The 18,774-nt window shown below is 33.4% G+C and overlaps 1 protein-coding gene across 2 annotated transcripts in view; it reads right to left on the minus strand.

Moving 5' to 3' along the window:
• Positions 1-16,108: 16,108 nt before the first annotated feature.
• Positions 16,109-18,774, minus strand: part of RPS6KA6 (ribosomal protein S6 kinase A6) — a 135,063-nt gene continuing 132,397 nt past the window's right edge. For both annotated transcript variants that reach the window (XM_012738662.2, XM_020284931.2), the window contains exons 21-22: positions 17,113-17,253; positions 16,109-16,546 (exon numbers count right to left, since the gene is read on the minus strand). In XM_012738662.2, coding sequence (XP_012594116.1) covers positions 16,421-16,546; positions 17,113-17,253 — 267 coding nt within the window. In that variant the 3' untranslated portion in view covers positions 16,109-16,420. The remainder of the gene's footprint in view (positions 16,547-17,112; positions 17,254-18,774) is intronic.

Below are 18,774 nucleotides of genomic sequence, written 5' to 3' on the forward strand. Positions count from 1 at the left end.
AACAGAAAGAAAGAAAGAAAGAAGAAGAAAGAAAGAAAGAAAGAAAGAAAGAAAGAAAGAAAGAAAGAAAGAAAGAAAGAAAGGAAGGAAGGAAGGAAGGAAGGAAGGAAGGAAGGAAGGAAGGAAGGAAGGAAGGAAGGAAGGAAGGAAGGAAGGAAGGAAGGAAGGAAGGTTATTCTTACATCAGAGAAAATTTACTTTAAATGAACAATGGTAATAAAAGACAAAGATTGTAAAGAAAGCAATTCAACAAGAAGAAATAACAATCCTAAGTATATATGCACCTAACACAGGAGTTCCCAGTTTCATAAAGGGAATGCTTCTAGATCTAATGAAAGAAATAAACAGTAGCATCTTAATTGTTGGGGACTTCAACACTCAAAGACAGAACTGGACATTTAATTAAAGCAGAAAATAATGAAACAGTATACTTAAACAGGACTCTAGAATAAACGGACCTAACACATATTTACAGAACATTCTGCCCCAAAACTACTGAATATGCATTCTTCTCATCACCATATGGGACATGTTCCAGGATTGATTATATCTTAGGCCACAAAGCAAGTCTCAGAAAAATTAAAAAAAACAAAAAATAAGTCATACCATGTATCTTCTAAGACCACCATGGAATTAAACCAGGAATCAATTCCAAAAGAAACTCTTTAATCTACACAAAGTCATTGAAATTAAAGAACATGCTGCTGAATGATCATTGAGCCAAGGATGAAATTAAGATGGAAGCCAAAAGATTCCTTGAACTGAATGAAGAAGGTGACACAAACTTTCAAAATCCATGGGATAAGCCAAAGGCAGTCCTAAGGCAAAGTTCATAGCCTTAATTTATTGAAACCAGAAAAAAAAAAAAAAACAACACTAGAAAGGAGCAATGAAAAAAAGAGTTAGTTCTTTGAAAAGATAAACAACATTGATGGACCACTAGCCAGATTAACCAGAAATAGAAGAGAAAGACATGAGTAAGCTCAATCAGAAATGAAAAAAAGGATATTACTACTGATGCATCAGAAATGCAACATTACATCTGTGAATACAACAAAAATCTCTATGCACAAAAACTAGAAAACATACAAGAAATGCATACATTTCTGGAAACACACACTTATCAAGCCTGAATCAGGAAGAAACAGAAATCCTGAACACACCAATAACTAGCAGTTAAATTGTATCAGTAAAAAAAATCTGAGCAACAACAACAAAAAAACTCAGAACAGATTCACAACAAAAGTCTATTGGACCTACAAAGAAGAACTGGCCCCTATCCTACACAAATTGTTTCATAATATTAAGAAGGTGGGAATCCTCCCTAATTCATTCTACAAAGATAATATCACCTTGATACCAAAGACAGGAAACAATTCAACCAAAAAAGAAAACTACAGACTAATATCCCTTATCAACATAGATGCAAAAATTGTCAAGAAAATACTAGCAAACCAAATCATCAAGTGAGTTTCATACCAGGGAAGCAGGAATGGTTCAACATATGCAAATCAATGAATGTATTCACTACATAAACAGAAACAAAAACAAAGATCATATGATTATCTCAATAGATGCAGAAAAAAGCATTCAATGAAATCCAGCACTCTTTCATGATAAAAACCCTCAACAAATTAGGCATAAAAAGAACATACCTAAAAATGATAAAAAGCCATATATGACAAACCCACAGATAATATCACACTGAATGAGGATAAGTTGGAAGCATTCTCCCTAAGAAGACAAGGGTGTATATTGTCACCACATCTATTCAACATAGTATGGTAAGTCCTACACAGAGCAATAAGGCAAGATGAAAGAAATAAAGGGCACCCAAATCACAAAGGAGGAGATCAATCTATTTGTGACTGTTGATGATATGATCTTTAATATAGAAAACCCTAAAGCTACCACAAAAATAATCTTGGAATTGAAAAATAGATTCAGGAAAGTCTCAGGTTACAACATCTATGTATACAAATCAGTAGCATTTCTATATACTAATAACACTCAAGATGAGAATCAACTCAAGGACACAATATCATTCACACGGGGTACAAAGAAAATAAAATACCTAGAAATATACTCAAAAAAGGTGGTGAAAGATCTTTACAAGGAGAACTACAAAACAATGATGAAAGAAATTGCAGATGACACAAACAAATGGAAAAATATCCCTTGTTCATGGATTGGTAAAATCCACATAGTTAAAATGTCCATATTGCCCAAAGTGATTTACAGATTCAATATAGTACCCATCAAAATACCAATATCATGTTTCAAAGATCTAGAAAAAATAATACTAAGTTCCATTTGGAACCATAAAATAGCCAAAGCAATCTTAAACAAAAATAACAAATCTGGTGGCATCGCATTACCTAACTTCAAATTATACTACAAGGCAAAAGTAACCAAAACTGCATGGTACTAGTATAAATTTAGAGACATTGACCAATGGAACAGAATAGAGAACCCAGATATAAAACTATCTACAACCACAGGATCTTCGACAAAGCAGACAACAACATTCACTGGGGAAAATAAGCCCTATTCAGTAAAGGTTCTTTGAAAATTGGATAGGCATATGCAGAAGCATGAAACAGGGCCCATATCTCTCACCATATACAAAAATGAATTCAAGATTGATAAGAGACTTAAATTCAAGGCATGAAACCATAAAAGTTCATTGTGAAAATATGGAAAAAAAAAAAACTCTTTATAGACATCAGCCTAGGCAAGGAATTTATGACTAAGACCTCAAAGGCAAATCCACCACCAACAAGAATAAATAAATGGGATTTAATTAAATCAAAAAGCTTCATGGCCAGGCATGGTGGCTCACACCTGTAATCTTAGCACTCTGGGAGGCTGAGACGGGTGTATCATTTGAACTTAGGAGTTTTAGATCAGCCTGAGCAAGAGCAAGACTCCAGCTCTCAAAAAAAAAAAAAAAGAAAAGAAAAGAAAAGAAAGAAAGAAAGAAAGAAAGAAAGAAAGAAAGAAAGAAAGAAAGAAAGAAAGAAAGAAAGAAAGAAAGAAAAAAGGAAAAATTAGGTGGACAACTAAAAATATATATAGAAAAAATTAGCTGGGCATGGTGGCGCATGCCTGTAGTCCCAGATACTCAGGAGCCTGAGGCAGAAGGATAGCTTGAGCCCAGGTGTCTGAGATTGCTGTGAGCAAGGCTGATGCCACGGCACCCTAGCCCAGGCAACAGAATGAGACTCTGTCACAAACACACACACACACACACACACACACACACACACACACACACACACACACACACAAACACGGAGAAGATAAAGAAAAAAAAAAGCATAGCAAAGGAAATAATCAAGAGAGTGAATAGACAACTTACAGAATGGGAGAAAACATTCATAAACTATTCATCCAGCAAAGGACTGATCTCCAGTAACTAGAAATAACTCAAATAAATCACCAAGAATAAAACAAACAATCCCACCAAAAGGTGGGCAAAAGACATTAACAGAAGTTTTGAAAGAAGATAGACAAACAAATGTCCAACAACCATATGAAAAAATGCTAAACATCACTAATCATCAGGGAAATTCAAATTAAAATTACAACGAGATACCACCTTACTCCTATCAGAATTGCCATTATTAAAATATCAAAAAATAGATACTGTTGTGGATACAGAGATAAAGGAACATTAATACAATGTTGGTGGGACTGCAAATTCGTACCTCTATTGAAAACAGTATGGAGATTCCTCAAAGAGCTAAAATTAAACCAACCATTCGATCTAATATTCCCACTGATGGATATCTATCCAAAAAAAAAAAAGTATGTCTTGTTAAAAAGACACCTGCAGTCTAATGTTTATTATAACACAGTTCACAATTGCAAAGATGTGGAATCAATCTTAGTCTCCATCTATTCATAATTGAATAAAAAATGTGAGATACACACACACACACACACACACACACACACACATTTCAGTAATGGAAAACCTAACAGTGTATGTTCTCACTAAGTGAGAGCTAAACAATGGCTACATATTGGCACAAAGCGATACGAAGAACATAAGAAACCAAAAAGGGGTGAGGGTTGGTGGGTGAGGGATAAAATCTTACCTATTGGGTACAATGAACACTATTTTGGTGATGGACACAACAAAAGCCCTAACTTTAGCAATATAGAAGGTAACCATGTAACAAAAACACATGTATCTCCTTAATATTTTGAAATTTAAACAAAGTAATAAAAAGAAAGTGATAGGAACCTTGACCAAAAGGGATTATTATCATGTTAAGTTTGTGATAGCAAATTAAGAGAATACTGGGGATAGTCATGCACATAACTCCAGATTAAAGGAGAGTCAACTTGGAAAATTTCACAAATCAGATATTTGTAATCCAAAGCTTATAACAGGAAAATAATTCAATACATACAATTCAATCAATAACATAGGCTAGATTCATCCAAAATAATACAAAATAAAAAGGGATTTGATTGCTGAGAGGGAGCTTCTGGAAGAGCTTAAATATAAACAAAATGACAAACTGAATTTTTAAAAAATAATAAAATGTTAATTATTTCTGTGGTATCAATAACTAGAGATATTATCTACTCAGGCTAAAATGAACCAAAGTTTATAAAAATGCTAAAACAACAAAGGGAATCTTCTTTTGTTTTCCAGTAGATGTTAATAGAAAAATAGGAAAGGGACAGAAACATTTTTTTATTACCTCATATTATGAGGGTACAAATATTGTTAGGGTTACATATCTTGCCCCTGTCCTCCCTCCCCACCCCGCTATGCAAGAGATTCAAGCGTGCCCAGCCTCCAAGTGGTGCGCACCGCACCCACCTTGTAAGTGCATACTCTTCCCCTCCTCTCCCCTCCCACCTGCACACTTCCCGATTATAGATTTTTTTTTCAGACATTTTGGTTACAATGTATATCTTTACCTCTCCCTACAAAGGGGTAGAGGTAATCCCTTCCCCCACACAATGCTCGCCACTTCCTTAGGGCCCCCCCCCAAAAAAATCCCCGTTGAACACTACCATTTTTTGAGCACCATAGTTTTAGTCTGTCAGTACCAATTTGATGGTGAGTAGATGTGTAGCACATTTTCCAGGTCTTGTGTTGTCTCGCTTTGTATTATGGGCTTAAGCTTAATCCAGGATAGCATAAACGGTGCTAGCTCACTATCATTTATTAGGATTGAGTAATATTCCATTGTGAGCATATACCACATTTTAGTTATCCACTCATGAACTGATGGAAACTTGGGTAGTTTCCATGACCATACCATGCAATAGTGAATTGTGCTGCCATAAACATTCAGGTGCAGATGTCTTTATAATAGAGTGACTTATGTTCTTTTGGGTAGATGCCCAACAATGCTATTGCTGGGTGGAATGGTATTTCTATTTCTAGTTGTTTGAGCTATCTTCAAATTCTTTTCCATAAAGGTTGCACTAATTTGCAGTCCCACCACCAGTGTAAGAGTGTTCCTGTCTCTCCACATCCTCGCCAGCATTTGTTCTTTTGGGATTTCTTGATACAGGCCATTCTCGCTGGGGTTAGGTGGTATCTCATTGTGGCTTTGATTTGCATTTCTCTAATGATTAGAGATGGTGAGCATTTTTTATATATTTGCAGGCCATTATTCTGTCTTCTTTGGAGAAGTTTCTGTTCATTTCCATTGCCCATTTCTTGATGGGGTTAATTTTTTCTTGTTTATTCTTTTAAGTTCTAGATAGATTCTTGTTATTAGACCTTTATCTGAAGTGTAGAGAGCAAATATTTTCTCCCATTCTGTGGGTTGTCTATTTGATCTAATGATTGTTTCCTTGACAGTGCAGAAACTTTTTAATTTGATCAGATCTCATTTGTTTATTTTTGATGTGGTGGTGATTGCCTTGGGGCTCTTCCTCATAAATTCTTTCCCTAGACCAATATCTGATAGGGTTTTCCCAACATCTTCTTCTAGGATTCTTAAGGTTTCATGCCTTAGGTTTAGGTCTGTTATCCATCTTGAGTGAATTTTTGTGAGAGGTGAGAGGTTGGGATCCTGATTCGCTCTTCTGCGTGTTGCTAACCAGTTTTCCCAGCACCATTTATTGAAGAGAGAATCTTTTCCCCATAGTATATTTTTGTCTGCTTTATCCAAGATTAGGTTACCATATACAGATGGTTTGATCTCTGTAATCTCAGATCTATTCCAGGTATCGATGTTTCTGTTCTTGTGCCAGTCCAGGCAGATTTTATTATTGTCTTATAGTACAGCTTGAAGTCAGGAAGACTGATCCCTCCCAGTTTATTCTTTTTACTTAAGATTGCTTTGGCTATACGTGGTTTTCTCTGGTTCCATACAAAGCGAAGAATTATTTTTTCTAGATCTGTAAAGAATGGTAGTGGTATTTTGATGGGGATTGCATTGATTCTGTAGATCACCTTAGGTAATATTGACATTGTAACAATATTCATTCTACCAAGCCATGAGCATGGTAGATTTTTCCATCTGTTTAAATCATCTGCAATTTTTTTTTTTTTTTAGTGTTTCATAGTTCTCCTTGTATCAATCTTTCGTATCTCTTGTTAAGTATACTCCTAGGTATTTAATTTTCTTTGGGGCTATAGTAAAGGGTATTGAATTTTTTATTTGAGTTTCTGCTTGATGGTTCTTGGCATATATAAATGCTTCTGATGTGTATATTGATTTTATATCCTGAAACTTTACCAAATTCATTTATCAAATCTAGGAGTCTCTTGGATAAGTCCATGGGGTTTTCTAGATATAATGTCATATCATCAGCGAAGAGTGAGAGTTTGATCTTATCTGCCCTGACTTGGATGCCCTTAATACCCCCTTATGCCTGATTGCTATAGGAAAGACTTCAAGCACTATGGTGAATAGGAGAGGGAAAAGTGGGCATCCTTGTCTGGTTCCAGTTTGAAGGGGTAATGATTTCAATTTTTCCCCATTTAGAATGATGTTAGCCATTGGTTTGTCATAAATGATTTTGATAAATTTAAGGTGTGGGCCCTCTATGCATATTTTGTTAATAGTTTTTATCATAAAGGTATGTTGGACTTTATCAAATGCTTTTTCTGCATCTATTGACAGAAACATATGGTCTTTGTTATTGTCTTTATTTATAAAGTGGATTGTATTTATAGACTTGCGTATGTTGAACCAGCCTTGCATGCCAAGAATAAATCCCACTTGGTCACGGTGAATTATTTTTTTGATGTGCTGCTGAATTCTATTTGCTAAAATTTGTTTAGGATTTTTGCATCTATGTTCATGATGGATATTGGTCTGTAATTTTCTTTTTTGTTGCATCCTTACCTCGCTTTGGTATCAAGGTGATATTGGCTTCGTAAAATGAGTTAGGAAGAATACCATCCTTCTCAATGGTGTGGAAGTTTCTGTAGTATAGGTATGAGTTCATATTTGAATGTTTGGTAGAACTCTGGAGTGTAGCCATCTGGCCCAGGACTTTTCCATTTGGGGAGGTTTTTAATTACTGCTTCAATTTCTGAACTTGTGATTGGTCTGTTCAAGAACTCAGTTTCCTCCTGGGTGAACTTAGGGAGGTTGTGTGATTCCAGGAATCTGTCCATTTCATCTTCATTTGGGACAGAAACATTTTTAAAGGAAGATTACATGATTTTAAGAAATGATGGTGAGAAAACAGAATTTATTAACTCATATTACTTATATTTTGTCCACCAGAGAAAATAAGCTTCAGTTTAGGAACCTGAAGTTAATTACAGTTTAGGAGACATAAAAATAACAATAAAAGAAGTAAAAATTACTCCCAGGCTGTATTGTATGTTGTATGTTCTAGTCATAATTCTAAGATTATGACTTATCAAAGTCTCTAGGTTTGATTCTAATTCTAGGTGTTCAGCAAATGAAAATAAGCAAAAATAATGTTAAACTTTTAAAGGTGCTATTTTGTCAGAGAATCCCCGAACCAGGTAAATAACTTGTGCTTAATCAACCCCTAAAATAATAGTTCTCAAATTTGAACATGCCTGCAAATCACCTGAAGAATCGCCTTGTTAAACTACAGATTTTTTTTGGTCCCAGTATTAGTTTCTGATTCAGTAGATCTAAAGAGGGCCCCAGAATCTGCATTTCTAATAAGTTCTCCAATGACATGGATGCTGTTGATCCAGGAGCCAGAATTTGAGAAACACTGACCCAAGTGTCTCTCTCTTTTGCCTAGGGACACTGAGAGAAAGTAAGCTGCTAATGAGAACACTTCATTAAGGTCTTCTAAATACTGGAAATTATGTGTCAAAGGATAGGAGTTTGGTTGAATAAACTATAACACAAATACACAATTACCTACTATATAGCTGTAAAAAGGAATATGGAGAATATGAATCAATATGAATTTACAAAATATATTAATTAAAAAAGCAAAGTGTAAGAGAACACATAGAGTATGCTACCTTTTGCATAAGATAAAGGGGAAAATAAGAAAGAATACATATATACATTTACCTTTACATAAAGAATCACAGAAAGTATAAACCAGAAAACAATGAAGTTGGTTAACTACAAGGGATGTGGAAAAATGGGGTGAAGTATTTCCATATATTTTGGACTTTTGAAAACATGTTAATATTCTACATATTTAAAAAATAAAATTAAATCAGTAAGAATAGGAGAATAAACTTGAAAGCAAGTTGAAACAAATAAGCCTAACTAACTTTCAAATGAAAGACATAATAATATTGAAGAGAAACAACAACAAAAACTTAGCTATAAGTCATCCATCATCCTTCCCTGAGGCAATTGTACATCATGTAGAGATTTTGGTCATGAAGATACATTACAGAAGTGGAGGAGACCTCAGGTATTCTCTGTTTGGGGAAGGGTAATATATTCATTTTATGTAGGCATAGGCATTTTAAAAAGTGTATTATAAGGAGGATATTGGGTAGCCAGAAGGAAAATAGGAAACATAATTTGCTACCCACCATCTATTTGCTCTTATCTGGGTTACAATATATTACTTTTCATCAGAATGATTACTTCTCTTCCCACTTTCAAGTCAAGAATTTCTTATGGAGTTGACTCTACCCCCAGGAGCTAGATATAAGAGAGGATGTAAGGTTTGGACTTGTTACTGCCATCTTGCCATTGTAGAACCTGAGAAAGGGCCAGCATTGAAAAGATATCCGAGAGAGAAGAAAATGTCTCTATGACACTAAGACATGAATGTAGCCAACAAATTCCCTTTGGGTAAGCCAGTTTGGCTTAGGTACTAGCATTTGCAATTAACAAGGTCCTAATTGATTTGCTGCAAAACCAAATACATCCAGTTCACTACCCCTTGTATAAGTACCTTCTGTTAAATATTTTGTTTTAAATTTTAGTATCAGCAACAAAGTATCTCTTGAAGAATTAGCATGCTTTCTGCCACATAATTATTATGTAAACTGATGAGTTTCTCTTCTTGCCTGTTGTGTCAAGAAGCTCAGAGCTAAATTTAATGTTCAAGTAAATTACCTGTTAACCCTGGATGTTGGCATATTTTTTTAAATAATTTTCATGATTTTATTTTTATATTTCAATTTTAACATCCTTTTTATATGCATGCATGTTACCACAAACAATCTTGACTCTCTTTTAAAAGAATAAAATCAGTGTCTGGCACAACACTGCACTCATTTATTGAGTAAAAACATGCATGTATTAATGAAGAGAAAATGTTTTTGTCAGAAACTGTATAACAGATGATGTCAAATACAGTAGCTTACTTTAAAATACTTTCTGTAAAAAATTAAAAAATCAAGAATACTGTACCTACATTCAGAAAATATACTAAATATATCTGAGAGTCTTGAAGCAGAAGGAGAGAAATGGCAAGGCCTGCGTCCTAACCTGTGCTTAGGCAGGGAGGTGGGGCAGAGGGCAGCATTTTCAGTTAATTTATTTCTTCAAGTAAAGAGGACACTGGAGATTATCATGGAAGACACAAATTGTAGTCTTGATTCTTCTATCCCTCATGCTACCCTTAAAGTCACTCAAAGAAGATTAAGGCATGTTTAGCTTTGTAAACCTAAATTATTTCAGGGCCACACTGATCAAAAAATGCATTCCCTATTTTGAGAGATAATGCTTAAAAGACACCAGCAGAATGAGGTATCAATACTTTAGTGAGAATAAGTTTCTTAAAGTATTATAATGTATAAATGGTGATAAGATATTTTATTAAGGGGTTGGAAGATAGGAGGTATGAAAGAAGCAGAAGCAGAAGAGAGATTAAAAAGAGATGGACAGTGGGAAAGTAGTTTCTGCAAACTTTCCAAAGTTAGCCTAGGGTCTGTCTGTCCTATTTACCTTTAAAAAGCTGATTGAGAAAAACAGAAAAAGTACATGGAGATTTTGATCTCCAGGCTCCAAATGCATTTCTGAACTTCACATGAAATCAAGTTCCTATGTGTGTATGTATAGCCATTATAAATTAACATGGCCTACACATGTGTGGCTTCTTTTTGGCTAAATTTGTTATTCTACTTGATTCTATGCTTAAAACAATTTTGCCAATCCTCAGAGACTAAAGTTTTAATTTGTTTTTAATGCAGAAAGGGTTGTCACTTTAATTTGCAGACAAATGCATTTTCCTGGAATGTCCTAAAAATATTGTAAGTTTTTAAACTCATTTTATTGAATTTCCTTGCCTTATAAGAACAATAGAAATCAAAGTGAGAAAAATATTACAGTTCATAAAATTATCAAAGTATATGCATAAACAATATCCTGAAATGCTTGTTAAATCTGGCTCCTGAACAACGTTTATCATTTCCAGTGAATTCTGCAATTAGCTGTACATGTTCAATAAAAGCAGACACAAAGATTTATATCCATAAATGATCAAGCAAGGTCAACTGTAAAATGTTAGAAAGTTGCAGACTTTTTATTTAGTATCCAGAGAATGCTAGTCATTTAAAATGATATCTTGATAATTGTTGCTCACAGAGTTTTAACAAGAACAAAAATAAATATAATTTCTATGTAATCTTTGGCATGTTGTAAATTCAAAATGATAGCCATTTCCTTAGCAGCACTGTGAGGGGAAAAGCACTGCAAAATACACTACTGGATTTGGTCTTACATGATGAAAAATTTTAGTACAATGAATGAAAACTTTAATGTCAAAAGGAAGAATGCTTTAAAGAAAACATTTATAAAATAAATGATGGTATAAAATCCATAATATAGTCAGAAAAATATAGTTATCAGAACACTGGGACCTTTTCTTTCAATTGCATCTTTTAAGTACATGTGAATCAAATTTACATACAACTGCTATTTAGCGCCATTTCAGACTTGAGAAATGCAATGAAATGCCAGTAAATATATTTTCTATATTCAAAAATAAGTTTAGGAATTCAAAAGTGCTTGGAAAGTGTTGGCAATCCAACTGTTTACAAAGGTGGCTATAGCAAAGTATACTCTCTCTGCATAAACCCTATGTAATTCACAACTACCAACACTACTTCCTATTTAAAATAAAATCAAACACAGAAAAATACATTATCCTATTTTTTTGTACTATGGAATGCAAGATGAATTCTCATTTCCAAATCATGCTGGTATTTGGATATTTAATTAAGATTTATGTATAACTTTTAAAATGGCTGTTTCTTGCTAGACTGCTTTTCAGCTGTTAAAAATCATTTTATCATACTGAAAAACTTACATTATTTTTTTGCTATAAGTGGTATCAATTTCAGAGGGAATGAATTTTAAAAGGGAAATCAAATGTGACCTGAGCAATATTAGTTGATAGTAAAGGTAAAAGCAAATAATCTAATTGGTCACATTATGACAACTTACTATGAAACTAATATACTTAGTACATTCTCTAGAACTGTCCACATAAAATTAGTGCTTAATAAATACCTTTTGAAGAGTAGTTTCCACAATTAAACAACTAGAATGAAAGCAAAATAGTCATCCAAGGAAGCTCTATTGTTCAGGGTTTAGAAATGTGAATACAAATCAAACCTTAAGTTGGAAATTACCTACATATTTATTTCTAAGCATTTAAGCTAAAGTTTCTTGCTGATCAATAATTGAAATTTGCTAATATAATGTAAGTAAGCTTGGATTTTTGTACTCTAAAAATACTTTTCCTTTATATTTTTCTTCATATTTCAAAGAAACTCATGCCTATTATTAAGAAGTTACTATATCTTCAAATATAATTTCCTCATGTCTTAGCAACCAAATAGAATTTTAAGTGATCAAGCATTATCATTTTATTCAAATTATATGATGGACTTCATTATAAGACTAAAATCAGGAACAGTGCATTCATGAGTATAATCTATGTTGTGAATAATCACTACTAATGCCACTACATTCCTGCATAGGAAGGCAAATAGCACACTATTGATTCATTCTAATATCAGAAATCATTGATCTTGAGATACACGCCAAAAATGCCTGAATAAGCTTTAAAATGTACAGCACTGTTCTAAAGAATTTTAATTGCAATGGCCAATTTATACTTAATATGGCTTGCGTTCTTGTTGAAATAACATTGTGATAAATAGGATCTCTAGGTCTTGAAATCTAGACAGAGGATCTGGACACTTGACTCCATGAATTGTTTACATTCAACTTTTCTGTGCTTTTCTCTATCAATACAGTAGGAACAGGGGCAGAGGGAATAAAACTCCTTATGTTACATAGGTCATGTACTGTGAGAAACAAGAATGCAGATAAATATGGGCTTAACAACATCTATGGAAACAATTGCCAATCTCTGCCTCCCTTTACACCATTTCATCACAGAAGTTAAATGTGATTAAAAAGTTTGCAAGTTTTTAAGAGAAAATGTAGATTAAGAAGTAGAAAGGAAGGAACTGTGCAAAGCGTTTTAGATAATCTGACCTTGGGACATACTGTGTAAATTCATTCCCCTTAAAATACTTTCCCTGATAATAACTGAATTTAAAATTATTCTCATTTGGTCAGATCGCTGGAAGCTCCAGCAACTAGAAATTTGATTGATTAATGGACATCTTCCTTGAAAAAATGCCAACTATCTATTAGACACTGACAGAAAAATGTGAATTAATTTAATGTGATAGCCTTCCTTTTACCTTTTACATGAAAAGAGCTGCTCTGAAGGATGGATATTCTGATATGGGGAACAGGAAGGGAAAGGTAGTAAGGCCCTTTTGATGTATAGAATCCTCTGGGGATAGCATAAACCTTAATGATGGAGTACTGCTAGGAGGTGCTCAAGTAGGATAGATAGCATGAGGGGGCTGGAAAGCCAGGAGAAAGATAATGTAGAGAATGCCAAAGATAAACTTTGCTCGGTTTAAAGCCTAAGTTTTCCAGTGGGTCTTAGGGCCAAGGTAAGCATTTCTTTTCCTTCTTTATACATGAAGGGCCTCTTACTGTCTGGAAAATACTATTAAATCTCCATGAATAAATTTCTGTGGGCAATACTATTTTAATACGTTGTTTCAATGGGGAGACATTATAAACACCAAACATCTGTTCTTAAGTTTGTGGGTTGCCTAAACATATGGAATCCCTTTGAGCTAACCAGAGGTGCTATAAAAAATGTTTTATTATGTTTAATTACCAATGGTATTAATAAATTATAAAAATCAATGTTTAGGCATTCTTGTGTCTAACAAAATAGGCTTAAGTTTGATCTTCATGAAAGGACTTAAACCATTGCTTTTCCCTACAAAATCACTTTTGCCCAGCACTGCATTCTAATTTTCTTCCAAATAGTCTGAGTTTATTCATGGTAATATGTGCTTTAGGAAAATAGATTGTTAGTCTATTTGAGCAAACCTGGTTTTTTTTTCTCTTTGAGAAAAATAAGTTCAATATCATCTCACTTCCAGAACAATAATATCCTCAAACTGTGCTATCATTAAATACTACACAAAACCATGAACTAGAGAGAAAAACAATGCAAATAAATGTTCATGAATCTATGAAAAATCATGGTATTCTAAAGTCTTATCGAAAGGATTTTTTTTTTACTGGTTAAGCATTTATAGAAGCCCCATCAAAAAATATGTTCCACTCAAATTTGCATTTGTGGCTAATAGAGTTCTAGGCAAAATTGACATGATTGGGCATCCGTACCTGGGGTCCTTCTACAAAATGGTGGCATAGTTTAAAGCTTTCCCTTATAAAAAAGTTGCCCTCTACTACTATTATGCTAGCATATTTGAATTTTTCAGCAGAAAACGCTCACACAATTATTGAGTACATCTACTAGCATACCTGTGTCTGTTACACACTGTCAATCCTCATTGGTTGATAAGGAGTCATACTGTTTATTGTTTTATTCTTATAGTGTTCCTTTCATGATAGGACTGTATGACATGATCCTTCTGAGCATGCTAAATGAAAATTAAGACTGTCTACTTTTTAAAGCTATTGATTATTGAAACCCTAAAGATTATTTTGTGATTATTTTAATTTTCCAATTTAACTTCCCCTAATTTTACTACTTAAAAGCATACATGGATATAGTATCTCTGTCCTGAAAAGCTCAACACCTCAGAGTTTGACATATCAATTCTGATAGGAAGAAGGTATAATAGCTAAACAAGATAATGACAGGAGGAAAATAAGTCATAATATATGGACACACATTTTTACATGCAAATGCTTATAGTAATAAAGCAAAATGAGGAAAAGAAAATGCCAATTTGGAACATAGAAAGCCATAAGACATGATACCAGTCTATTTCTAAGTATTTTTTTACATGTGGCATTAGATGTTCTTTAAGCTCTTTCAACTATATCAAAAAGACATCTCAAAATAAGAATACATACTTTATGTATCACATCCAAGAAACAGATCTTTGTGCATGGGGTATAGATCACTTACATTATAAAGAGAATATATATAGCTTCTTTTATTAAATACCAAAGTTACAAGTCTCCTAGCCTAAATTGTATACTTCAGCACTCAGTAATCAATTCTCTCTCTCTGAACTAAGGAAAATAAAACACACAGCAAACAGTACACCTAGCACTCACAAGTAGTTCACGAATATTGACTAAACAAAAATTGTGATATCCTCAGGTTTACATTCATGAATTCTGTCAGTAGTAGCAGTAGTAGTAATAGCATTTTCTTCAACAACACAAAACAATTCTTTAAAATTTCATCATTTAGAGAAAACAATACATATTACACAGTGGTTCTGAAATCATAAATTTAATAAGACCAATTTGGTCAGATCTTTTTTATAAATATGGTTTTAAAATATGCTCAAATTTTACGTAGACCATGTATATTATTCCTATTTAAAATGTTAATCTTCTTGAAGTATAACTATCATGTAGCATTGTCTAAAGTTCACTGTAATACATTATACTATATCCTGTGTGCTAAGTGCACAAGTCTACTATAGTAACATTTCAACTATATTACCATAAGACTGAAGGTAGATTAATATGCTACACTGTAACTCAAAGCACATGGAAGTCATAAAAATAGTGTAATTCATTTATAAAGGGGACAGATAATAATTAAATCCAATTGGTTAACCTGAAATTCAGCTTACATAACATCAAGATAGTGTCAACACCATGTACTTTATTTTCAAAGGCTTAACTATGAACTATTTAGAATATTACACCTCCAATGTAAAGCCGTTGGCTAAAAAATTCTTCACCTGTACCACAATTTAATTAGATGTAAAATGTACAGAAGCCATATGGAAACCTGTATTTCTAGATGAGGCCATATATGGGTCACATACAGGTCTGTCTATACACATTATGTGTGATTTAATTCTTCTCTAAAAACTTTGGCACCAACCATAACAGAAATTAATATATTAGCACAAATGTATTTTGTTCTGGCACCAAAGTACTATGTCTACATTTTAGTAACTACAGACACTCAAATAAATGGAGTCCTTTGGTTGTGCACAACAAGCTTCTACAATACTTTTTTTGTTTTTGTTTGGAAAAAAAGAGAGCTTACTCTTCAGGATCTGAAATTTAAAAAAAAAAATACTGATATTGTTTGTCATTATATCGTCATATATGCATCTTGATTGTTGGTAATTTTTCCCAAAACCATTATTATATGAAACAAGAAATACTTTTAAAGTAACTTTATTTGAAATAAACTTAGAAGTTAGTGTGCAGAGTTGTTATGACCTTGTGGACACCAATTATATGCTTAAATGAACACTTGGACACTACTGCAAAACAACATAGTATGAATATTGTGAACTTGTGTATGTTTTTTTTTTTTTTTTTTTGAAAATCTCATTCCCCCTAAAAATGGGGACTTAAACAGAATATTCAAGTAATGTAGCAGAAAAAAGATGCCTTTGATATAAGATTAGGCAGAAAACCACACATTTAATTTTATCTTCATCCAGTTTGGTTGAGGAACACTACAAATCTTACAGGCCAGTTGATGTTCGCTTTTTCATGCTTCGTCGCTGAGCTAAGCTTGAAGCAGCAACAGGCTCTAGGAGTGGTGGAAAGGTCTTGTGAGTCAGGGCAGAATATGTGGCAACCACTGCTCCCTAAAATAATAAGAAAATGTCAAAAATTGAGTAACAATCTGTGGAGATAAGAAAAGAAAAAGTTCACATTATATCATAAGACATTTAACTAGAACAAAACTTTTCTGCTGGATAATAAGTCAATATACTTGATCTGTACATTGATGTTCCCTTGATGAATTAATATCTGGTTAATTATATATTTCTCATTTCAATAACTATTCTTCTTATAAAATTTGTTAAAACTTTAACATTTAAAATCTAGGTTCAATATCTGTGAATATAAGGAACTGGTATGAATGATTATAATTTAGAAACTAAGAGAAATCTTTTGTTTCCACATGACAATTGCATTTAGTCCACTCCTACCCCAGTTTCTCTCAAGAGCAAGACAAGTACAATCAAGAAATTTTTATTTTAGAGAGGTAGTAGGAAAGAAAGTTTAAAAAGAGTACATGGTTGTTATTAAAACAAAACAAAACAAAACAAAAATCTATCTTTAAAAATCTATCTTTAATCAGTGAACGGCATACGATGGCTTTACTAGGTATCAAATATTTAGAACACAGGTAAAAGGTTTCTTTTACCTTAACAACATGCACTGCATCATTTCTCTTTGGCTGATCATTTGGCAACTGGTCTCTGTGGATTATCCATGCGTGCTTTAATACTTGTTCAGTGGTGTACCTCTGATGTGGGTCCATATGAAGCATATGGGAAAGCAAATCCTAAATTAAAATGAAATGTGTGTGTATATGAAACATTTCATTTCACATTTTCTCAAAATATGAAATCATCAGTAGTTTCTCAATTTTTTTATTTGGCATACACTTAGGGGAAAAAAAACAACCTATAACCTGCACAGTTAACTGTCAAAAGAGAATCTTGAAATGTCTAGGGGATGGACACGCTTGAAGCTCTGACTTGGGGGTGGGGGGCAAGGGAAATATACGTAACCTAAACATTTATACCCCTATTATATGCTGAAAGAAAAATTTAAAAAGTATAAAATATACAGTAAATCCTTACTTGTCACTTTTAAATTGGGGATGCCAAATCTGTGGAACTCTCTCCTACTGAGGGAGAAGGAAATGTAAGTGGCAGGAGTTATCCTGGAATGTGCTAAATAGTCAGGAGGAGAAAGGATCTATTGAATTTTGCTACTAAGCTGGGCTCTAAAGTATAAGGTTATGTGTATACAGACATAACATAGAAGAGAGGGTTCCATGTTGTTAATCCACTCAACTGGGGGCTTGCTGTGTAACATACCAAAGAGAGCAAGACATAAATCCAACATTAGAAACTGGATTCTAGGATAGTCAGGTCAGAGCATCATAAGTTTTTCATCAGTGTAACTATGATATGCTTATTTTATCTCTGTTATAATAAAAAGTTGTGAATTTAACATAATCTCACAATAAAACACTATTTTAAATATATTAAATGATGTAATACATTTAAATAAGCTCTCTCTACCAAGTACCTTTTAGAGAAAGGAGAAGTAACTCTCCTTAACAATCATTTTCTAATGTAGAAACAAAATCACCATTTGTAAACTTTTCATCAATAGCAGCAGCAGTGAAATTAAAGACTCTAAGTAGTACTATCAGATTCTGAGGAATAACATAATTGGTTGAAACTATGCAAAGGAGCAGGGCAGCCATTCAAAAAATCTGGGAAAACAGTATATGTATGAAAATAAATGAAAAATATTAAAAAAAATATAACAATGAATTATTTTGATACAACAAACCTAAATAGTAATTATAAAAATGATAAAGTTTCAACAGTCCAAGTATTTCTGTTTCTGGTCAAGATGGAATAAGAGAAACTAGATTTACCTGCCTACCTGAAAAAGCAAGAAAAACAAACAAAAACCATAAGTTACATGAAACAATAATTTTTAGGAGATCATATGTTAAGCAATGAAGGAGAGTGATTCGTAAGAGATGGGAAATGGTAAGCCTAGCATTATGATTGTTTCAGCTTACCACCTTGATAAAGTTTTCAGGCTGTTGTGCAGGTAAAGGAACCCAGGCAGAGCCTGGTGAATTTAAACTGAGGAGACAGAACTGAGAGTCACGGTAGACAAAGGCAGTTAGAGATGGCAGGGCAGAGTACCAAAGGGATAAAAGGAGCAGAGAGAATTACAAAAATTTGTAAAGAGTCTCCCTCAAGTATTTAGCAGATTACTACTAATAAACACATGTGTGAGGAAACAACTGAAGGCCTGAGAAGAACTATCTGGA

This window comes from Microcebus murinus, chromosome X (genome assembly GCF_040939455.1).
Source record: "Microcebus murinus isolate Inina chromosome X, M.murinus_Inina_mat1.0, whole genome shotgun sequence".
Lineage (NCBI taxonomy): Eukaryota > Metazoa > Chordata > Mammalia > Primates > Cheirogaleidae > Microcebus > Microcebus murinus.